The 24,464-nt window shown below is 40.4% G+C and overlaps 1 protein-coding gene across 16 annotated transcripts in view; it reads right to left on the bottom strand.

Moving 5' to 3' along the window:
• DMD (dystrophin) overlaps positions 1-24,464 on the bottom strand; it is a 1,046,004-nt gene that overhangs the window by 34,960 nt on the left and 986,580 nt on the right. For 12 of the 16 annotated variants that reach the window (XM_077171917.1, XM_077171927.1, XM_077171925.1 and 9 more), the window contains 6 exons: positions 23,885-23,970; positions 21,134-21,291; positions 12,300-12,466; positions 10,115-10,226; positions 5,014-5,150; positions 4,204-4,242 (listed from right to left, as the gene is read on the bottom strand). In XM_077171917.1, coding sequence (XP_077028032.1) covers positions 4,204-4,242; positions 5,014-5,150; positions 10,115-10,226; positions 12,300-12,466; positions 21,134-21,291; positions 23,885-23,970 — 699 coding nt within the window. The remainder of the gene's footprint in view (positions 1-4,203; positions 4,243-5,013; positions 5,151-10,114; positions 10,227-12,299; positions 12,467-21,133; positions 21,292-23,884; positions 23,971-24,464) is intronic. The other 4 variants (XM_077171920.1, XM_077171941.1, XM_054652966.2 and 1 more) reach the window with 1 other exon arrangement.

Genomic DNA, 24,464 nt, shown 5'->3' with positions numbered 1-24,464 from the left:
CTGTTGCCACGACTCTTCTTCACACCAACTCCCAAAGAAGCCTCTTCCAAAGCATTTATAGAAGAGCTTTCACCCTGGATTTCCCTTCACACCTGCCTCCTTCATTGGCATTTCTGCTTCACATGCAGCCCTGCACAGGCTGCCAGTGTGCTGCTGGGAACCTCTCCTCTGCCTCCCACCCTGCTCCAGTGCCTGCTTCCAGCACATCCCACCTAAAGGAGCCTTTAAGAATTATTCCATGAGCAGCTAGAAATAAATACAAGAAGCATAAAATGTCTGAAAGGAGCCTTTAATAACACACTGCAGACACTGATGATTTTGCCTAATGTCTTTCAAGAGTTGCAGTCTCAATGGTAGCTCAGTGTGTATACAGGGGGATACTAAGTTATGTTGGGTTTTCTGTCTGACAGATGGCATGAGGTCCTCTTCAGTTTTCTGCAGGTGAGAACAATTCATAGGACTTTTCTAGTCAATTATTGTTTCTTATAGCCTCACCTCTGGAAAACATCAACATTAAATTATGTTGCCTATGCAGTTTCAGACAGCACCCTTTGTTGCTATGTGGGATTTTATACTTCTGCTAAATTTCAACTGCCTTTTATTCCACCTCTGCTGACTCTCCTTCTGGAACTCCTGACTGAGGAAGGAATTTCTCCCCATTTTTTATTGTGGGATACTGTGGTTCAGGCTGGGACTGCCCAGAAGTGATTGTATTGCATTGCACAAGCTGACAGGTTTTGTATTTAGGTTATAAACCAAAACTGTAATAATCTTCTGGTTTGTAATGTTCCCATGTTAGGACTTTGAGAATCCTGCTGTAAATCTACTGGACTCCTCAGCTTTCAGGTTTCTAATCAGCCTCCAAAGGGCTCTAGGTTAGGATCCTTCTAAAATCATAGAGCTGTATGCTGGATATACAGAATTTGTCATCATTAATATCCCTTCTCACAGAACAGCCAAGTTTTTCCTATTTAAGACATTACAGGCCAAGTATAACAAGTTTCATTTTGTCTTTGAAATGAACTTTGGCCTCTACTTTTACTCATCACATATTCAAGCATTACTACAACACACCAGAGGACAGATACTCAGTTCACAGAGTTCCTCAGTGCAGAGATTCAGTGGATGGGGGAATTGCTTCTCTGTCACTCTGTATCCCATTCTGTGTGAAAATGTGCAGGGGAGGGAGGGGAAAAGGATGCATTTTCTTTAGAGCAGTGGATCACAAGGCAGGATAACAATGGTTTTCTGATAAATTGAAGTGACCCTCATTTTTTCTATTTTTTTGTCATACAGCAGATGTTAGGCGGGTCTTAACTGGTACTACAAATGCAAGAAGAGGTCTTGTTTTCAACACACACACAAATGTTGATGCTAATACTGTGCATAGACTAGGAAATATGTGTTAAAAGTAGTTTCAATTTTGAGTTGGATCATTCCCTTACTGCCTCTCACCCTGACATTGCACATGATTTTGTACCAGTTTGTAGCAAAAGAAGGAACAGCACTTGGTTGGGACCTACTGGGCAATGAGATGTCCCTTTTTGCAGTATTGCATGGCAAAATGTCAGGCCTGACTGCATGAATATATCCGTGCTGTCTTGAAATTATGCTGCAACTTCACAAGTGACCAAGTTGTGTAATAATATAAAAAGATATATTTTTAAAAAGACAATATGATGTTGTGTAATCTGTTGGAGTTGATTCTGCCAGCTGCAAGCAGGGAGTGAGGCTGCAATTCCAGGTTTGTCTCTACTTCAGAACATACTGCAGCAGAGATATACCTCAAACATCTTTTTACAAGTTTGCTTAAGAAAGCAATCCTGCTAGAGAAGCATAGCTTCATGTTGAATTCAGCTGCTCAGAGGTACTTTTGCCAGTCTCTGAGCAAACTTGAGAATGATTGTGCTGTATTTTACATACTCTCAGTGACCGACCACCTGTGCTAGAGCTCACAGTCCTTCCTTTCTGAGCACACATACTCAGCACACTTAATCAGCTCAAACAGTCAGCAGGAAGGCTGAGTGACACAGCCAATATTTAGCCAAGATAACCACCCCTTTTACAAGGGCTCCACAGCTGCCTTGTTCAAGCTGGGGTCTGCAGGAGCAGCCTGGGAATTCTAGTCAAGTCAAGTGCTGACCAAGTGGCAAACACCACCTTCCTGCAATTCCCTGCACCCCAGGAGACCTGGCTGGCAGGATAAGGGTACTTTTCTTTGTTCAGCATTTTAGTTGATGCTTCCTGAAAGTGTAGAAACAAGTCAATTGTCTTTGTACCATTGTACCATCCCAGTTCAAGTTAGATACACATTCTTACAACTTGTGAACTGTCCCTTTAATGCCTGGCAAGCAGTGTATCTGGGCAAAATACTGGATAACAAGCAGTAAGAACCATTAACTTCCAACAAAAAAAGTTATCTATTTATAAGCAGTTCCATGTATACCACATGTTGGTGTCAGAACAGCACTAGCATTGCTGAGTGCTGCCAGGTGATGCATTTCTGAGGCACTTCAAAGATAACCAGAAAACTGGCGTAAGAGCACCAGAAAAAGGCATGAGTGTAGAAAACATGGGAAAGTTTTATGATAACTGGTTTGTCTGCTGAAGCTGGAATCACCCTGTAAGCAAGAAAAAGCTTTAAACCTGGGTAGCTCAGTAACTTGAATTGCAGGTCAAGTGCTATAGCATGAAGGAAAGAAATAAAGTTAGCAGAACAAAATTAAGGGCAATTCTTTCCAGCCACTATTAATTTCTTTTTTTTCTGCTTCCCTGTCAGACCAGATGGACACATTATGCTCTGGAAGATACCTGAGTTAGTCTGACAAAAAGTGCAACCTCTCTGCACAAATCCTGCTCCTCAGTATTTCTCAAGTTTTCTCAAGCATTACACGTGAGTTAAACTCCCTGTAGTATTTAAGAGCAAACCTCTGGTGTGAAGCTATCAGTGTAGGCAGACCACAAGGTTACTACTATAAATAACTAGAAATGACCATGTTATGACAGCTTAATTTCATATTATGTCAGACACAGCAATGGCATTCCACACGATCCAAGCTTTCTTCGAATGTCACTTTTAACTTTGCAATTGTTCTGAAATATAAGGGATCTAGATCCATAGTTGCATCTATAAAAGTGCATCCTCAAGCTCAAAGCCCCTCTATTTCAGTCTGCCTTCAGACTTTTGGCATTCTCTGTGGGTATATTCTCAGCCATGAGGTTTGCAGTATTAGATGTGCTTCCTGGTTGCTTAAATTTCCTAGAGGTAGAGCACTCCCCTTAGCTTCCCAAGGGTTTGTGCTCCCAATGAAAATTATAAATCAATATTCCAGTGTATACATTTCACTCTTGTTTATTCTACAAAAAGTTCAATGGAGGTGCAAGTCATATACATTTCACCATATAGAAATATAAAAAAATCTATTTATTAGTTTCTCGTTAATCCTTATTTAACATTATTCTAGAAGCATCTGTGTAACACTAGAAGTAGCAAATGCCACAATAGTAAATATATATCTATCTTTAGTTTATGCTGAGGATATTACTACAACAGTACGACAATGCATGTGCTGGAGTGGTGCAAGAATGAAAATCTGTTCCACAGCTGAAAACCCCTGCTTTTTTAACTTCTGAAAAAATACAGTAAACATTTTCCCATTTCAACCTGCCTCCACAAATCTGAATGTATCTAAAAGACTGTAATCAAATACCCAGTGAGCTCTGGATTAGCTGGAGCACTCGAGTGTGCACGGTTGCACATAAAACCAAATTATAGCTTTATCTGCAAAACTGTGTCATTCCTGAAACTGAATTAAATCCATATCAAGTTCAATCTCTGTCTTTCAAAAAGCATTTAGTATACATTCAGAGGGATAGACACTTATTCAGAAACACAGGCTTTTAAATGACAAACTTTGATAAGCATTAGTAGGTCTGCACGAAATCCCTGTTAATTCCATGAAAAATACATACTCCAGAAAGAGTACACAGTACAAAATCCATGACTGCTGGAAATTCCAGGGTTTATCTCATTCTACTCATTTGGGATCAAAACATTCCTTTAGAGAGTGCATCAAAGGAAATAACCATAAAGAAAGAAGGAAATGATCTCATGTAAAACTGAACAAAGAAATAAACAAAAAGAAAAAGTGAGGGAGCGCAGCAGCAGTAGCAGCAGCAGCACACTTCAGCAAAAGTACTCACGCAGAATCTACTGGCCAGAAGTTGATCAGAGTAACAGGACTGCAAGACAAAAAATGAGGAGGTGAAGAGAAAGGCAGAGGAAACTCAGCAGCAAAATAATTACAGGAAGTTTAAAAAAAAAAAAAAAGTCACAATAACTAAAAAGCAGAAATCCAACAGACCAACATGAATGGCTGTGAAGAGCAACCAACCAAAAAGTGAGAAAAAAACCTTGAAATCTAAAATTTAAAAAGAGAAAGAGCGAGAACAAGCTGCGTGCAATTGCCATTAAACAAATGATTAAACGTGTAAAAAACCAAAGGGAACTGGGTTAAGTTGATCTCTCCATGTGCATCATTACTGCTTTTTTTTTTTTTTCCATGAAGACATCAGTCATTTAGTAAGACTAAATTTATAGGCTGAGAAAAGAAGAAATCATCTAGGAAGGTCACAAACACCGTAGCCTAATTAACAAAATAAAACCAAGGAAAGATACTCATTTGGAAGAAAATAAAAATTTAATGAATGTTTCATTAACCTCCAAATTGCACATCAAACTTAGAAGTCTGTAAGACTGCCAGTAAGACTGTGAGTATTTTTTTTTTTTTTTGCTAACTGAAGCTGAAGTTCCTGTGTAAGGACAGGTGAAAGCAGATAAAGGCAATGGCAACTGGAAGCCCAGCTTGTGTTTTCCTGCCAGGCGAGGTAAACAGAAATGGAAGACATAAAGAGGCTTTATGCATTTAGGAAGTGAAAGGAGTTGGCACCAGCTGGGGAGCTCAAATTTTGTACCAAATGAATTGCTACTTAAGACACTTCAGAGCTACTCACGTTTCCATGTTGTCTCCCTCCAAGACAGTCTGCACAGGCAGGTAGCCCATTCGTGGGTGCTTTGCAAAATATCTTTTTGTTCGAAATTTGTTTTTTAGTACCTTGGCAAAGTCACGGACATCTTCTCCTGAAGTTGTCTGAAAGGCACAAATCACAATGAAATCATCTTTCATGAGGTTGTCACTGTTTTTCAATTGCCTCTTCCTTTGCTGGGTCACTTGGAAGAGCTGTGATCACACCAAGCAGAGCTGCCAACAGCTTGAGCCCCGGAACAGCGAATTTTTTTTGTCCATGACTGTCACCTTACAATGCACCACACACACTGTTAGTGGGGAGGAAGGAGGGAAAGAAAAGAAGTTTCAAAACCCCCTGACAGGCTCATGCCTCACCTCAGGTGATCTCAAGAGGACAAGCAATAATTAGACAATAATTTGTCATTTCCTCACCTGGCTGTGGGGGGGTCTCTCTGCCTACTTTTGGTTCAGCACTAAGATGGTTGTAGTGGAGGACACACAGCCAGTCTGTGTGTCCAGCTGGGTGCTTCACTGTCTGGATCCCAACTCTTACCACACACTTGGCATCTCCATCTCATGGACTTGTTAATCTATGGAAGTCTCTAGGTACCTTTTCTTTCCAGTGTTCCTCCTCAGCCTTCTGTGTCATTAATATTTTGTTCAAAGGGAAACAAAAAGCAGGTGAGAGCTGCTTAAAGCTCTCAGATCAGTTATTTCTTCCTGCACCTGTCCAATGGGAAACTAGCAGGCATTTAAGATTAATACTCTGAGGAGAGAACAATTTGCATGAAGTTTTCTATTCCCTTGCCTGCAGCAGGCTTCCCTTGCTGCTGTAGAGACCAGCAGAGGAGCACAACATAGATTTAAAAAGACCAGAAAGAGTCAGGGAGAGTTTCAAGGATGTCTGCTCTGAAGATGCAAGACTTTTTGAGAGCCTGACGAAGAATCAGGCAATTTTCTGATGAATTTTAATGTAAGACTTCAATTACTTCAGTCAGGCTGCACTCCCTTCTCTGAACCTTGCAGAAACACTAGACCCTGAAGTACTGATCTTTTACAGTAAATTAAGTTCCTCCTGACCCACATAACAATACTGCTTCTCCAATCTATCTAATTTAAAGGAAAGAAATCAGGGAAAAGTTAATCTTTCTGACATTTTTATTGAGTTCTGTGCCTTCTGCATAAAAGAGAAGGATGTGCTGGAACCTATCAGTTAAGCCAACCTTCACAGAGCTGCTCAAATACAGATAGGTAGATTTTTAAAAGGTAAAAAAACTAAGGACGCCCTGAAAAAAAATCTGCATAAAGACTGAAAAGTATTAATAGAAAAAGCAAATATTATCCCTGTACTTATGACACCTATGAGCTTCATGTAAAGCTGGAAAGATTTTGGCTCCCTTTCTGGTCAGTCTGCTCTGGCAGGAAAATTCAGTGTAAGCAATGACTGGCAGAGAAGTGACACAGCAGAACCTACGAACCAGTACAGCAGCATCTGTATTTTCATGAAAGTGAGATAATATTTGGTATTATTAAGTATTCCTTCCTCAATTAATCAGAAGTAAAGACATTTGGGGAAGGGAGGGGTGAAGTGTGCCCAGACCACCCAGAGGACTCCAGAAAGGAGATTTATTGAGGTGGCTCCCTGCCCATGCCCCTGGAGGAGGGAATTCCCTCTGCTGAATTCCATCTGCACTGCCTGCCAGGAGAGCTCTTAACCAGCTTGTCATCAAGAGAGCACACAGAGCACATCTGCTGGAAACACAGAAAAACTTTTAATAGTTAATCTTGGTATAAATAGACTAAGCACAGCTTTCTGTCCAGTTGTTCACCTGTGCCATTTATAGCCATTTATTAATGCCCTGTCTATTTTGGATGTTGAGAACACTTTGTATTGCATTTGACTGTAATTTGGATTTACTGTTTTGAGGTATTAGGAATGAAACATTCTTTGCTTCAGCCTTCCGGGGACTGTTCTCCCCACCTCTCTCCCCTGAACCTTTTCTATGACAACCAAAGAGCAAAATGCTGTGTTTGCACAGAAACATCCCAATCTAGCTGGTACCACAAGAATCCTGAGAAGAAAATATATCTTCTAGAGACAAATAAAAGCATCAGGCACCTCTCATACAATCCAACTGCCATTTAAAAAATGTTCAAGGAGCACAAGAAAGGCAAAGAAAATGTGATTATTACATGGAAAAGATGATAAACTGAGGCTATTTTCAGCCAAACCTTCTGATTTACTCCGCAGATGTTTTATTACATATGATTTTTGGGGTAAAATCATCCAGACCAAAATTCCCAGCAGAACTGGTTTATGAGGAAGAAACAGTGGAGTTTCAGCATCCCAGCTCTCTTAAGCCAAAGCAACCTATAGGCAGATGGGTTGAGCATGTCCCAAAACTATTCTGAAACCAAACTATTTAATAAGAAATAGTTCTTTTTATTCACATAGGAATAGCTCTACCATCAGCTGACTTTTCCCAGTTTGGTTTAAGAAAGTACCTTGCCAACCTCAGCCCTGACTGGAAACCCTGGATGCAGACAGGTCTGTCAGTCTGAACCCTTCCTTCCAATGAGCTGTTCTTTATATTCATGTGTCACTGTTCATTAAACCCTAACAGAAAAATCATCCTGCATTTACATCTCAGTCTATAAGTTGTCTTCTATGCTTTGTTTGAAAACTCTTTAAAAGTCCTATCTCTTTGAACAATAAATTGAGATGTGCTGCTTTCAGGAATAATTGTAGCAATTTTTCTGTCTAAATGAAAACCAAGCAACTGCCTTGCCCTTATTCTGACTCAACCTTTTGCAAGAGAGGGAACATTATCACATCCCTCAGGTATTTAGCATGAGTTCTCAAAACTTCCCTAAGCAGAATTAAAGACTGCAGTGCTCAAAAATGTCTTGATACTAAGAGGGAGGGAGAATAAATATATCAGAACACTTTGGTGTGCACATTGAATTACTGCAAAGATTTTATCAAAGAAGGAATCACATGTCTCGTGTCTGCCAAAATGCATTTCAAGGTGAGAGATTAGTGTGGAGGAAGCCTAATAAATGCCACCTGCATACTCTTTTTCTTTCATTTAGAAAACAATTACAAACTAGACATAGCTCCAGTGGATGTTCAGTTCCCCCGGTACTTGGGTACATTTTTTGTAAAAGCAGCAACACAAAAAAGCATGGGGCTTGCTGTGTGTCACACTCACTTCCCCCTCCACCCCAGCTAATCCTCCTCTAATTCAGCTGGCTGCTTGTGCAGCCAGGCACGGCACATTAGCACGGGTTGCTGGAGTTCAGGGAAAAATCCACTGCCTGTGAATGGTTCTTTATTCTGATCCAGCAGCCTGGATGTGGTGGAAGGTTTTCTATGCACCCCCATGTTCACCTCTTAGTAATCTGTATTTTCAGGGACAACACAAACCTGCTGGACACAGCACTGCAATGAGTTGCTGCAGGCTGGGGGTGCACCTCGTAATCCCTTTTTATTTCTCTTTCCTCAAAACACATCAAAAGGGTAAGGAAATGGTTGGAAGATACTGGTTTGTATCACTCACAAATCTCCCACCTTGTTTCTTAGCAAGAATAAGAGTGGCAAAGTGCAAAGCAAAGCTGCAGTCCATCCAGGAAGGAGGGGTTCAGCCTCAGATGGAAAGAAGGCTCCCAGGGAGTTGGTCTCTCACTCACTCACCCTGCCTACGACTCAGATCACAAGATTCTGCTCTAGGAATGCCTGCAATGGAGAAGTCTGTTCAGACCTGCCCAGGCAGAGCCAGCAATTCCCTCTGACTGGTGCAGCAGTTCAGGCAAATCGCCCTTCCAGCAACCTCAGTCCCTGGGGGACAGCGCTGAAAACCACAGCCAAGGAACAGGGGCAAAGAGCCAGCAAATGGGCACTGGCTGCCATTGCAGGGATTCCCAGGAAACACTGCCACTGAAGGGTAAAAGTGGATAGATAATGCAAGGAACTATCTGTCAGTTAAAACTAACAAAAATTCTGGCCTTGCTTTACTATAATATTTTAGGGGCATAATTTTTTCTCTCTCTTTTTTAGGTCTCTGAGAAAAGCTGAGAGTCTTTGCTTCATTTTTGGCCATGGATGAAGCTTTTTGCTTGGATGAAGATTTAAAGACTGTTCATATAATTTTATGAGGCTAGCCCAAGTATAATTTTGATGCTTTGTTTTCACCATTTATGACTACCAGCAGATGAAAGACTAGGAATAATCCTATTTCACCAGGAAATGCTGATGAGAGTGCACTGCTTCAAGAACAACACAAGCAATAGCAAAGGCAGCTGAAAGCTCTATCTAGGTTTGAGAGTTCAACCTCTAATTTGAGAGCACCTCTCATTGATGCCCCTTTGCACTGGTCCTGAGAGGCCAAAAAAGGAGCACACTGAGAGAGAAATGCAGAATTTCCCTTGCCAGTTGTCAGGTATGAAAGTAACATTTCTGCAAATCCAATCCTTTTGGGAGCCATGGAAGAAGGGTGAAGACCCTCACCACACCATCACTGCAGCCCCACTGAATGGCCTGGCTTCCCCCCTTCAGAAATGAAATCTACCTTGCAACCGTGAGAACTTCCCTGGCATTTTATATCATCACGTGATCAGACAATAAAAAGGTACCATGAAATAGTGGAGAACTTAAAAATGCAACCACAGTTTTGTGGGAGAAAGCAAGTGAAGTGGCAACTTGATGAGGAAAGGAGGAAAAAAATCCCACACTGACATGGAGAAAACCTTGGGACCCAAGATATGAATCGAGTATTTGCACAAATCATGTGCTTCCAGGAGGATCCATAAAGAGAGCTATGGCACTGAACATGGAACAAGTCATCAGCACACAACAATACATTATGACACAGAATTGTGCAAACAAAGAACTTTAGTTTACTTCAAACCATTGGAGCATCCTTGAATAAGCAACAAAATTGCTGGCATGTACAGTATATAAAATGAGATTTAATTATGGAGGAGGGAAGAAAAGCAGTCCTAATGCTTCATTACCTTGCACAAAGGAAAGGAAGTTTTTACTTTCTACATAAGAAGGGGCAGTAAGGGTCAGTAAAACAGCTACTTACTGGTGTGCAGTATTCCACCATGGGATAGTGCATTTTGTGACCTTTAGCAACACGGCCAGAGAAGAAGCAACTTTGGCAGATGTCATAGTTAAAGTGCTTTAAACTTCTGTACCTAAAAGAGGATAAAAAAGAAAAAAATTCACGGCTTCAGAGCTTTGTGTGTGACTGCTTCGTATCAGCCCATCAAGTTTGCTGTGTTAGTAAATTCTCTTCTGTGACATGTCACGCGGTGTGCAATGCCCAGCAATGCTCCTCTGCCCTGAGGGACAGGTACTGCTGCCTCAGATGTTTGCATAGATCTAATCTTCAAAAAAATTTCTAATATTGGGCAACAGTGAAGATTTCTGCACATCCACTCACCTTTAACATATGAAAGACACTACCACACTTTTTATCTCTATGACACTAACTTCAGATCCTTTGCTCTTCATCATGATTCCTAAAATAGAATGTCCTCCAGGAGGAAAATTCAAGAAAGTGATGCCCTCTCAGAAAGTCACTCTGGCAACCTCCTCATGTCCTTCCTAGCACCTCTATAAAAACAATTTTCCTGCAGAGCATTCCATCCATGCAAAACTCCAAATGCACTTTTGGGCCATTATTTAATCTCATCAGCTCTATGAGGCAGCTAACTGTTGTATCTGCTGTGCTGAAGTGGTTGAAAGAGCCGGAGGCATAAGGGTTGTCTTGTTCCAAATACACGGAGCAGCTCAGCCACGACGACCTCAAAAGAACATTGTTTTACATGAACTGGGTGCACAGTATTAGCTTTCTAAAAGCCTTCCAGTACAGTATCTTTTTTGTCAAGTGTGTACACAGGGTTTCAATGACTTGCAAAGACAGAGAAAAAAAATCTGTGACAGACGGATTCTACTATCATGATAATAGATTTGTTATATAAATTTAAGAGACAGATGAGATCAGTCAAGTAAAATTAGACACAAACACAGAGCTCCAGTGTCTGCTTCCTGAGTTCTCGGTGCTTACAACAGACTATCCATTCACTTGCCATCCTTTGATATTTCCAAGGGCTGCACTTTTCAATTCCACCTACTTGTCCTTGGCTGGTTTATACAAAACTGTGTAAGTAATACAGTAGTTAATAAACTGCATCCGGGAATGGGAAAATTAGACTTTGTGGATGTGCTGAATTACTCACATCCAATCCATAGCTCTTCCTCAGTAATATTTATCACTTCCCAGTTCAGATATTAATGGGGAATAAAAAGCAAAAGAAAAGAATTTAGACTATTAGAGCAAAAGCCTCAGATTCAAAACAAAGCAATAAATACCTTCTAAATTTCCCCCATTTCCCACTGCCTGTGAAATTGTAGCAGAAAGCACTGCCCCACTACATGCATAAAAGCTACATTCATCTGCTCCCAGGTTAGAGCAAAATGATGGCTTTTTTGTGTAGCACTGCTTGCTGCTGTTATCTATCTGAGTTTTAGACACAAAATTACAGAAAGCTCTTTGTAAACAACACGATAACATAGAAGGAGAAATGCCAATGATAAAAGGAGACTGTGTGTAAAAAGGGCAGAAACCATACAAAGCAGCTATTGCGAAGCAAAGTGATAAAACAAGTCTAGGCATAATTGAAAGTGAGTATTTACTCAGCCTTTAAGTGGCTTCTCAACAGGCACACCAACACACAGCCATTTTACAACACAGTGACTTATTCATTGCCATAGTAACCATGGTGTCAATCCAGATGTTTAAATAGACCAGCAGCATTTCCCCCACTCCAGGTTAATGTTCCACCAACATTCTTTCACAGAGAAATGCACATGTAGCTTTCACATGCCTAAGAAATTTCAAGGCACTTCCTTGCTTTATGCTATGACAGAAAGCAATTCATTAGGATCCAATTCAGAAAATGCAACTGCATAGGACACACTGAATGTAAGGCAGATTGTGTTAGTTGTGCAATGCTTTTGTTGAGGCATGGAAAGACTGGGACACAGAGGAAGTGCCACATTTTAACTGATAGATGACTTGTCCTCTGCAAGTCTCACAGCACTGTACCCAGTCTAGGTGCCACTCTCCCTCGTGTCCCCATCACAATTATTTTTTCCAAGAACAAAATACCAATAAAATGAAGCTCCTGATTTGCCTGGAATCAGGCAGAGGTCTTGATCCACCAAGCAGAAGCACACGTGGCTGAAAGGGAGAGAGTCTGTACCTGAATCCAATAATGGGGCACTCCTTACAGATGTTACACTTGGCTTGGTGCTTGGCAGTCTCAGCAGCAGCCACCCTGTGCAGGACAGGCAGCCACACCATGGACTGTGGCTCCAGCCTCATCCAGTCCAGGAAAAGGGCTGCTTCAATCTCTGGTTTGTTGTTGGCCTGAAACACAAGGGGAAAAAATGACAAGGGCTGAGCATAACTGATCTGTCTAGTCACAAGCTAACTAACAGTTCAAGCTGTTCTTGTCAACTCCATATCTCTTCCAGGAATATACCTCCAACTTTTCCCCCAGCCCAACTACTCATTAAAAAAAAAATTAAAAAAATCCCCAGGATCCTGCCTTCAAGCCAGGAACTGAAAACCATTATTAATATTTCAAATCTCTCTTTCTCTTATTCTCTCTATTACAATAGACAGCACTACCATGTACTTTGTCACAGAGAAAATCATCCACTTACAGGATCACCTTTGATGCCTGATCTCACATTCTCTCTCTCTTATCTGAGACCGTATAGCACTGCTTCTCACCTATTTTAAAAACTGTTATCCAAGCCCTAAAAATTGCATGTCTTTTGATCAAAATTCCTTTCTCCTTAACATCTTTCATTATCACACTGACCTTTCTTCATAATGCACACATAAGGAAATCATTCAAATCTCTCTCAAGCCTGTTGTTGAACATGTAAACCCTCTTTCTCCCTGAATGCCTCAAACCACCTCTTCTTTAAATTTCCAATTTCCATCACTGACTGCAAACACAATACAGTTCTGTCCCACAAAATAACATTCTCAGATTCCATTACATCCCACACTCATCTCTTTGCCAACAGCAGAGCCAATGAACACTTCCCAGCAAACCCATTCCTCTGCTGCCATCCCACCCCATCCCATCCCATCCCATCCCATCCCATCCCATCCCATCCCATCCCATCCCTATGATATTTCAGGTATCTCTTCCATGGTAACTTCAAGGCAGCTCAGTCACAGAGTCAAATCCCATTGTGCCAAGCACCGTGCACCCTCAAAAAATGATATATCATCCCTACCCAGAGCACCCACAGTATGGAAAAAGAAAACAAAGAGACAAAACCCACAAGGGAACAGAGGACAGTAGGGATCTCTGAGTGGGTAGAGGTCACACTGTAGCAGCAGGCTGGACACTGCAAAGAACAGGGCAGAACAAAGGCAAGGAGCATCAAAAGGGATTTAAAGGAAATCAGTGGAATGACGGAGTCAGTGTTTACAGAAAACAGCCCTCCATGGTGCAGGGTGTCACGAAGCCTTTACAAAACTGTTACCTGAGAACCTGGGAGATGGTTTCAGTGCTGAAACTGAGGTGATAGATCAGGTGGAAACCTCAAGGGGCTCTGGGGGGGAGGGTGGGAGAAGTGAGGATGTGCCCATACAGAGAACAGCCCAAGTGATGAAGAGGGATAACATCGTGCTCTGTTTCTCTAAACCATCACTACATGCTAATTCCAATTCCTCCAGACATTTCCTTCCATGCTCCCCACAGCAACAGCATATTTATGGTCTGAATATATTTAAATCCTCTGTTTTCTTTTTTCTCTATGCTTTCAAATACAGCTCTCAGTGGGCCAGTCTTTTATATTTTAAACTTCACAAGGCTGACTGTCTTCCTTTGTGGTTCCAAACCTATTTGAAGCACTTAAATAAATAATAAGCATTAATGTATCATGTACATGGACCAAGATGAATAGGGGATTGAGTGCTGAGGATTTTTATGCTTGCTTGCAGTTACTTGTCCAGTTTCTCATGAAATTTGAGTTTAGTATAATCCAGCTAAAACCTTATTGAACTAAATACGTTAGCAATGAATTTCGAGAAAAAATACCCCAACTGATCAGCAGGAGAGAGAGCTATAGGGAAAACCAATTAGCTGTAGTTTTGTTTTTTGTTTTCTGTTAAATCTAACAATGTTTATAACCTTGACAAACAAATTAACTGATCAATATTTGAAGGCTAAGAAAATGCAGTCTTCCAGACAGAATGCCACAAAAAAAGATGTGAAATACAAGCCCTGTAATATGCCCCGAATAATGAATTGCATTACAATTGACTTAAAATGCTGTTGCAATACTTTAGTTAATCAGAAACAAAGATTCTTGGTCAGAGCTTCCTTCTTAAGGTGCTCGTTTGGGAAACCATCCAATGACTCCTATCACTATACTTGGGATCCATATACATGGACTTCTAGTATAGTAAGAAATATCCTTTTTTGGATGTTTGGGGTAAAAACATCAAATCAGAACACATCTACAATTATTCAGATAAAGTCCTTCACAATTTGATATTCATGGAAGGATTACATTAAATAGAATACACGCTGAAACACTACTGAAGTCTTCTGCATTAAGCCCTAGTTCTCTGTTTTTTCACATAGCTGCAGAATTTAGGAACCCCCCCCAATAATAAAAAGAGAAAATCAAAAGCACAGTAAAGTCCAGTCAACACTGGCAAAAGGATTTGTTCAGAACAGTGAATACTGCCTTCTGCCACAGTACATCAGTGAATTCAGTCGAATTAAATTAATTTTGGAACTCTTAAGTGAAAGGCATGCTTCTAAAATATGACCATCTATATTTTCAGCTGGAAGGCAGGGCAACAAAAGGGCAAGGGAGAGGCTTTCTGTGACTCACTCAGGGATCCAGCTTTAGCCAGCAACTACACTGGCAAACCATAACCCTGCCTAGCAGACTACACTTTCTATACAGAGGTCTTCTAAGCCTGAAAAAAAAAAAAAATTAAGAGGATCTCTTTAATATACCATTCCTAATAGAAAAACATGAGGTGTACGGAAATGCTGCAGTGCAAGCTGCAGTCAGAATAAGAATGAGCCGCTCAAAGCCCTGCTCTCCACTTGTAGCTGCTTTAAATTTGCAGGGAAAATGCTGCAGCAATGAAAGACTTTGTGTAACACCCTAGATCTATTTTAATTTTGCAGTCACTGTCAATTGCCAGCAGTCCCAATAGCTGCCTAGGCAGAGCTCCGTATGGCGGCTGTACAAAACCTGTGCTCAGAGAGATTAGGTGCATTAAAATGTATCAGAACTGGTTCTGAATTATATTACATGAAGATTTAAAGCCACGTGGAGAAAAGCTGGTCAGGGTCAGACAGTATAGGACAGACAGTTCTCAGCTGCCTCCTGAGCTGCTATTACAATTTTTAAAATAATCTCTAAATCCAGTAAGGCAGCAGCTGAAGATTTTACATACGGGAAAAAGGCTGAATTCATACAGTTCATATCTGAAGAAACAAGATCAAGCTGTAAAGAATATTAATGGTTCTTCTCTTGAACACATTTCACAATTTTTATGGTAATAACAGAGTGAATCATAAAGTAAAATTCATTAAGGCCTTTCCAGCTTACAAGTAACAATTTGTTATGGAGGACATTCAAATTCATTATGTTCCAGACATCTGTTTTTCAGTATTTATTCTGCAGAAACAATGGGGAAATAGGAAGTTGGGTGGTGCTAGCATCTTTATGCAATACTTGGGAGACAAGTTTTTTGTTCTTCCCTCTCTCTTCCTCTTGCTAGTAGCTGAAAAAATATCCTATGCTATATTAACTTTGTCTGTCCATAATAGGAAATATGCTACAAAATACAGTTGGGATTTTACATGAACAATGTGGTATGCTTTTAGACTGAGGCAGATAATACAGCAGAAATTTCTGATAACATTTCTGATTAGCTATATTCTGCTTATGTGCAGTGTAGGAAGTTGACTGGAAATAAATTAACATTGTTAACTGAATGATGTTTTTCACCCTGGGTAGAAAGCTTTATGTTGGTAAATACTGTTTTGGACAAACAGAACTGAGGGATGGGATTCTTATAACTTGGTAAAGTTTAAAAATGCAGAGCAGCCAGTAACAGCAACCCTGTGTCCCCAGTCAGGAGAACAGACCCTGCTCACCCTCGTCTTCCCCTCCTGCATTACACTTGATTGCACTGACAGTCAATGCTTTTAGTGTTGTGGCAAAGAATAATAAAAAAAAATAACATGAAACCCAGAAGTTAATTAGTGTAGTTTTATATCATCCACACTTAACAGCATCTTCCTGATCCCCACCCCTTAAACCATTTTAAAATAGCTTCTGAAAGCAGTTTACTTGTAGGACTCCTCAAGACTGCCTCCAAAGTCAGGCACAGGTTCACAAAATCCTGCTGAAATAAAACCAGAATTGCTGTTTTATGACATTTACAGCACAGCAGCTTGAGGAAGGATTTGCTAGTTCCCTTTGGCCAGCTCTCTGTTGTCAGAGCCAGGAGCAGAAGAAATATCCTATGAATAGAAACAAGGGCTGCCTGAATCTGTTAAAAATGATCGAGTCCCTCAACAGTAACACAGCACTTGTAAGTTCTTTTCATATAGACTTCATATAGACCTGTATATATAACTATATACAGTTATTTGTACATAGTACTGGCATTTCCTAACTGCTCAAAAATAAAAGCAATAAACAATGCCTCAAGAAACAATTGTCCAACCAATTCAAATCACAGCATTTATGGCCAAAGTCACTTTCAGGGTCCTGGCCCAGGATTTGTAACACCCAAATGCCACCTAAAAGGACTAACAACTCTGTTTTGGATTTTATTTGCCTGAGTAAATACACCAGATTTGGACACACTTCCATGGTTTTAGAAAGTAGGCTGATCTTGCCTTACCATTGATCAAGTACAAATCTCGTAATGAAGACTATAAAATACAGAATATTAAAATACTTTGCTTCATCAAAGTGAAACAAAACAAGGTTAAAAATACATGTATGAGTTAACTGCACATATTTTACTACTCCTTAGCTTCATCTGTTCTAGTTTTTAACATCAAGTACTCTAATTCAAGTATATCCTTGAAAGAAAGCATACTTAAAGCATTTTATAACCAAGAGCCAACTGTCCAACATTTTACTAAGAAATGGTGAGGGACATTTTCATCTGAGCTGCACTCTGCTCTCTCATCACATTTCTTCAAAGTCCCAATGTCACAGTAACTCATCCAAGGCAGTAATGTGAATTCCTAGGTCCTGTTTACACTATATGAGGAAAGCATATTAATAATTTTCCACTGTGATTAAAACCGTGTGTCCTTCACTCCATATCATTTCCCTATCCTGTTTACTTAAAAAACCTACTCATCACAGAACTAAAAGGAAAGTCCCTTCACACTGCAGCAACACTGAATTCACTCAATTTTTCATGGATCTATAGATTGCTTTGATGCATTCTGAGCTTAAGCAGAACTATACAGTCTTCAAGTGGTCACTGGATTAAGCTCTTTGCTCTCTAAACTTAAAAGCATTTTTTCTTTAAAATCTCAAAGCAGAAATTACACACGCCTGCCCCAAATAGGAAAGATGAGTCCCATGATATCGTTCTCCTCCCAAGAACTTCTACCAGCACCTTCCTGCAAATGAAAATTACAGAAAGCACAAGTCAGTGCTGGGGGAGGGAGAAGTAGCAGGAAGACTGGAGCAGCAGCCTTGGGAGAAGGGGACCGATTCTCAGGAGCAGAGGTGTGCAGCAGGCAAGCCTGCTGCCAACAGCAGGGCTGGGCTCCTCCCTGCCCAAACCTCATTCCCAAGGACTCACCCTTCAAAAAGCAGGAGAGATTTCCCCTGTTATCTCCGGGAACAGTAAACATCCCCTTTTTTTCTGCTGCTGTGCAGACAGACAAGGCCGTTGCCAGGGCACCTAACCTAAGGGAGCTGGGAGAACCACTTCTGAAGCACACAATTGTTGCAACTCTGACATGACTGCAATTATATTGCTGGGTTATCATCACCAGAAAGAAGGAAGAAAAAAAGGAAGAAAAAAACCAAAACTAAAGAAAAAGCATTCCTCAACGTGGGCGTACAAAGAAAGACTTAAATTAGCTCCCATGCAGTAATGTAAACTATGAACCCCCACAATATTCTTCAAGAATGAATTATCTTGCTCCAGTAACAGGAGGCTGCTGGGAGTAGCAGTGCTGCCTGGCTGTCCAGCTTTTCCAGCCTCCCTGGCTCCTGGGCTGCTCCATGTTCCCCCCACCAACGTTTCTGTGCTTGTCCCCCAGCCCGTGGGTCCTGGTGCCCACCACCCTACACTGAAAGGAAGTCTCAGTGCTCCCCTTCTCCCTTTCTCATGGGAAGTTCTGATCTCTTTCCCCATTTCCATTCCTGGCTGCTCCTTTCTTTCATGCCTTATTCTACCCCCTTCATCATTATTATTCTTACTGCTGTTCTTACTGTCATTCCCTAAGAGTCATCCTTATTTTCCACTCCTTATTTCCTTCTTCTTTGCCTTCATTAGGGCTTTCCCTATGCTTGGATTTCTGTTCCTCTCCCTAGGACTCCATCCCACCTCTTCCTCTATCTCCCCTCCTCATCTCACCCTCCCTCCCCCTTTCTGTCCCTCCAAGAAGATCTCTGTTCTGCTGCAGCCCAAATTGGAAACCAATCTGCACTCTGAGAGTTAAAATAAAGCTTCATCTGGAGGAAAAAAGAGAGGATGACATTTCTCCTATTGCAGGTATGGAAAAAAATCTATTTTTCAGTGCAGGTAAAGAAGGACATTTCAGGTTTTCTGATGTTCTGATTTCTGAGCATGCCAAAGGTTGTGTCCAGCTGTGCTTGGGCCGTTCCTAGAAATGCCAGCAGCTGGATGTGGTACAACTTTCAGCCTGCTGGCATGTCTTCATTTCTAATGACAATGTTGCTAACTCCTTTTGTTCAAATAAACAGCACAAAATCACAGAATCGCAGAACAAGCTGAGTTGGAAGGAACCCACAAGAATCACTGAGTCCAACTCCCAGACCTGCACAGGACCATCTCCAAGAGTCTTCTCCCTACTTTAAAAAAATGGGTTTGGTGTGTTTCATCACTGTGATTTTATATTGTTTTATTCCTAGTGTAAACACACAGAATGGCAGCCTTCTTAAAAGAAAAAAACAACCTATGGTTTTGCCAGATTCTGAGGTCACTTTCCTTATCAGTTTTTCAATGGTGCTCTAAAGCGCTGTTGACATTCACTTGGGAAAACGACGGAACCCGGTGAGTCCTAATTCCTGAGGAAGGTCATTCGTACAAAATTTTTACCATAGATTTGCTGCATAATCATTTTGTGTTGGTGTCACTTGAAAGCCCAACATGGATGTCAAGGCTTGAAAGCACCAGCAGGGTCTAACAGAGCTATCAACATTACTGTGCACAGTTTATGAGCATGGGTTATTCACCCAGGACACAGCCCTATAAAACACTCATTCTGAAATGGCATCAAATACTGATAAGAATTATAAAAGGTCATGACATGAATGACAGAAACAGTAAAATGTAAATCCTGTAGAATTAATCTGTCACAGGAAACATCAAAAATACAGAAAGTAAATGTCCCATCAGAACTGAAGTTTGTGGTGATTTTAGTATTAGATTCTTTTCGAAGTCATTGTGTGTATGCAGTCTACTTCCAAGCATTAATATTCATTGAAAACACTTGCTGTGTTTTGCTTACTACAGAACTGAAACTACTACATAATGAAACTTGAGCAGCAGGCAAAAAGGCAAACAACTCCCCCCTTCCCCAAGCAAACAAAAAAATCCCTCAGGGACAGTGAGGAGATGGGAAAAGAGCTTTCTTCCATTGTAATGTAGAAGATGCATTTAGAGTTAATCACAGACCATACATTACCTCCCCTCCTCTACCTTTTCACTAAGCAGCTGTCTTCATCTTGTGCATTCTGCTGGTGCTTATGATAAGGATGAATAATTCCCTTAACTCTCTTCCTCCCCAGATTAAATAATTTACAAGTTTGAAAAAGAGCCTCCAGTTTGCTGTGTATTCCTCAACAGACAGGACAGGAATTCTTTCCGTACGCTTTAAAAGAAAACTGGTATTATCCATTCAAGGAGTGGAAGGAGCTCATCGAGCACTCCTCGCCCCTAGACAGCACTGCAGGCGGTTGCCTATCGCTCCCCTGGGCACCTGGCTGTCACTGCTATGTACATGCCCAAAATTCAGATAAACTACTGCTGTACACCTACATAGCAGCAATAAACAGTTATCTACTGCTGGGCAATAGAAAACTGTAAAACCAGGAGCTGCTGCAACAAAGACTTACACTGTTTGCAGGGTTCAGTTCCAACAGGAACCCCAATGACAATTATCTGCCCTCTGAGCTAATTCAAATACACCTTGTCAAGGAAACAGTTTAATGAGCCAAAGGGCACTACCATCACATAATCACAAAATAATGAGGTTGGAAGAGACCTCTAAGATCATAGAGTCCAACCTATGCCCTAACACCTCCACTAGACTATAGCACCAAGTGCCATGTCCAGTCTTTTTTTAAACACATCCAGAGATGGTGATTCTACCACCTCCCTGGGAAGAGCAGTCCAGTACCTTATTATTCTTTCGGTGAAAAATTTTTTCCTAATATCCAACCTATACCTTCCTTGACATAGCTTGGACTGTGTCCTCTTGCTCTGTCTGTTGCTGCCTGGTGGAAGAGACCAAACCCCAACTGACTACAACCTCCCTTCAGGAAGTTGTAGTTTTAGGTGACTTTACTGTAGAACAATAAGGTCACCTCTAAGCCTCCTCTTCTCCAGGCTAAACAACCCCAGTTCCTTCAAACGTTCCTCATAGGGCTTGTGTTCCAAGCCCCTCACCAGCCTTGTTGCCCTCCTCTGGACATCACATGAACCACAGCACCCTAATCCTCATCCCAGACTTTCAACCCTCCTCAGAAGTACAGGCGAGCTCAAGACAAAATACCAATCAGGAAATTCAGAGCCAGCAGAACATGGACTTACAAACTGGAAGCAGCTCCTGACGCTGGGCTCGATGTTGCTGCCCCCGAAGGAGGCCACCTCCCCCAGCTGCCGGGGGATCTGGATGGAGTCGTGCAGCAGCAGCCCCAGCCGGCGCTGGTCACAGAAGCCAGTGGAACTTGCCACTTGTTTGAACAGGTCTGGAGGAAGGAGAAGGACACCAGAGGTCAAGCACTGCCACCAGGATGTGGCAAGCAGCCCAGATTTGTGTCGTTTCCAAAGCTCACAGGTGCGGTCAACAGCCTTGGAGGACATGAGCACAAATAAAACTTCCATCTGGCTGCTTCTGTTCCCATAAACACTGGGGTTTTTCTGTGAAATGTGAGTCTTGTGGTAATTTTTAATAGTGTTACTGGCTTGTGCCTGGGAAGAAAGGCCACTCTAACACAGCACATGTGTCATTACTGGTAATAGAAGCAGAGACTCGGTAACACAGCTAACTAAACAGCAGGATCTTCGAGCCACAACACAGATGTCTAAAAAATAATGTTTAATGGTAAAATAATTTCATACAACATAGAGTACCTTTTCAAGTCTTAGCAATCAACACACAACTCAGAGAATCCATTTCTCTTCCAGATGAGTTAAAATGATAACCAAGAGCTGCCTAACTTTATATATATGTTGATCTTTTAATTCAAGAGAATTTCTAAAATAAAATAGAAATTACAATATGGAAGAACCTGCTGTCCATCAGAAATTTTAATATCATATTAATTTTTAGCTTCTGAAGTGAAATGTCATTTGATGACATGTTCTGTTATTGCATCATTCTAGATAAGAATCCTTACAGGACAGAATTATTATCCCTGCATAAGCTCAATTTAATTTGAAGGGAATTAATTATACTACATATATATTGAGGAGGTTATAGAATTCATAATAAAAGGAAGAAACAGTTTATTGTTAAATAAAATATTTATTTGCCAACATCTCTGTTGACAATACATTACCTGAATAAATTCTCCTTACTTTTCAACAGTTAAAAAAAAAAAAAGAGAGAGCAAAATAAGGCTAGAATAAAATAATGCTCTTTTTTTGGAGCCACTTTAATATTTTACCCAACACCAGGGATACAATTATAAAGGTGCTTCAGCACTGCTCGAGATAACTTTCCTAGCACTTCTTAGACACCTGTTTCCTTCCAAAGGAATAAAGGAACAGATAGAGAAAGGATTATTTTTTAATTACATGAATTTCACTCTTGCAAAGTCTAGTTTTATAATGAATAATTCTGGGATGAATGCTTCCATCACCTCTGCAAGCCTCAAGACTTGTGCTCTAGCACAACCAACTCTGCTCTGCTGCACAAATGAGACAAAAAAATTTTAAGGGGTGCAAGTCATTGCATACTTGCAGCAATACTAATGGCAACTGCACTATGACTTCAGCATGGATGGCAAAGCCAGACCACAGCATGACAGACACAATCCCTTCCTCTCCCACAGCTATTCAGCTTTCAATTTCCCCATCATTAAAACATTAAATGTCCTCAGCAAGGTTATAGGACACTTAACCGTGCACACACACTGCAGGAGAATCTAAAATATGAATAAATGTTTTCCTTTATAACTTTGATCATCTTAGATGAAATACAATTTTGAAAAAATCTGTACTAATTTTTTAAAAAGATTTTCTGAATATTTTTTCTTAACGCCCACATGAAACATCTAGAAATCTAAACTGTGACATTCATTGTGATTGCCCTAAAATCTGATCCAATTTCACATCGTCATGCACAGACCCCACTGTTGGTACTGTGGGGTCTTTTTTCTCTTTAGAGTTCCTCAGCTTGCATTAGTAGAGAGTAAAATGGTAACAACTGAAGAAGAACTGCTATCGGGTCAAACCCTAAAGGTTAAATTTTCAGTGGTATTTTTAAGTGCTTGAATGAGTAATACCAGTTAATTCAACAAGAAAGTTACTCTTGAGAACTACATTTATCAGTAGTTCTTTTCTGGATCCTAGTCTCATTAGTGAACTGATTTATTAGTCACGTAAAACTAAGACTGCAAGTGGAATTTTTTCAAGTATTTCTTCTCTTAAAATATGCAAAATTTGCCCACCTTTAGTATTTATTTCTTAAAACTTATTTATTTAAAGGTAGCAACTATATTTAAATACAATGTATATAATAAGACTGACCACAATGTGGGAATCATTTTAAAAAGTTAATATATTTAAAAATAGTGTAATGCAAGTGTCCTGTAGACATGCATTTTTGTGTGTAAAGGTGTGCTGAACCAATGGTCTCTAAAGGGGTTCCTGTGCCTCAGAGAGTGTTCAAGACAGTCCATCAGGGTGCAGTGAAGAAATACTTTTTGTACAGTTAATAAATTCAATTGAAAGTTTCAAAAAGTGTTTATTTAATCTTTATCACATCCTTCTTAACTTTCTACTTTTGGTATGCTTTATAATGTAGACAATATATTAGTAGAGCAGTACATGTACATAATTTATAAATAGATCTACATCTATTGGAGGTGCATGGTCAAAAGTTTTTCTGCTGGGAGGGGTGTGATCAAAATGGTTTGGCAACCACAGAGCTAAATTACCTAAAACTACAGAGAACAAATAACTTAAAAGTACAAGGTGAAACAAACACACTTTGCATCTGCAATATCTAAAATAATGTTTCTGTATGCTATTTAAATGTTTATTCAATAAAAAACCAGGAGGAATAAAACAGGAACACAAACAGAAGGTAAACCCAAAATAACTATACCGACTTACATCTGTATTTATCTTCCAGGTGTGCTTTACAAAGGGACACGACACCGGTTTTGAAAGATAAGACACGGATCCTTCCTGTTCGACCCCTAATGGAAAAGAAACACTGGTTGATAATAAAATCCAATCATGTCATAATTTGTTTACTATAACCAAGTTCACTGCAGTACTGTAGACTTCATAAATTAAATCTCACAGACAATACTCAAGCTGGATGGTTATTAGTTAAGCTAGAAAAAGAAAACATTGCTGTGGCTTCACAGGCATAGCTGAACTGCAGTGTGCTGTTGTATCATCTCCACATGAAATGGTCTCGATCAGAAATAACTATTCATCTCCTTTTTTATAAAAAGAGTGAGTAAAGGGTCTTTACACTATGCTTCCTTGAACAGGCTTCTCTATGAACTGCTGCTGAGTGATTCTCAGAGATGAGGTCCCTGACAGAACAGCAAACTAGTCCTCTTGCCAAAGACAATATAGCCTTACTTCCACCAGAAATCCAACGTAGCAGTCGCTTTTAGAAAGTCTTTGCTTACTGTCTGTCAGCCATGCCCTGACTTGCCTGAAAAGGCAACAGGAAGCC

This window comes from Agelaius phoeniceus, chromosome 2 (assembly GCF_051311805.1).
Source record: "Agelaius phoeniceus isolate bAgePho1 chromosome 2, bAgePho1.hap1, whole genome shotgun sequence".
Classification (NCBI taxonomy): Eukaryota; Metazoa; Chordata; class Aves; order Passeriformes; family Icteridae; genus Agelaius; species Agelaius phoeniceus.
The sequence above is the reverse complement of the archived record's forward strand: the minus strand, read 5'-3'. Positions and strand labels throughout refer to the sequence as shown.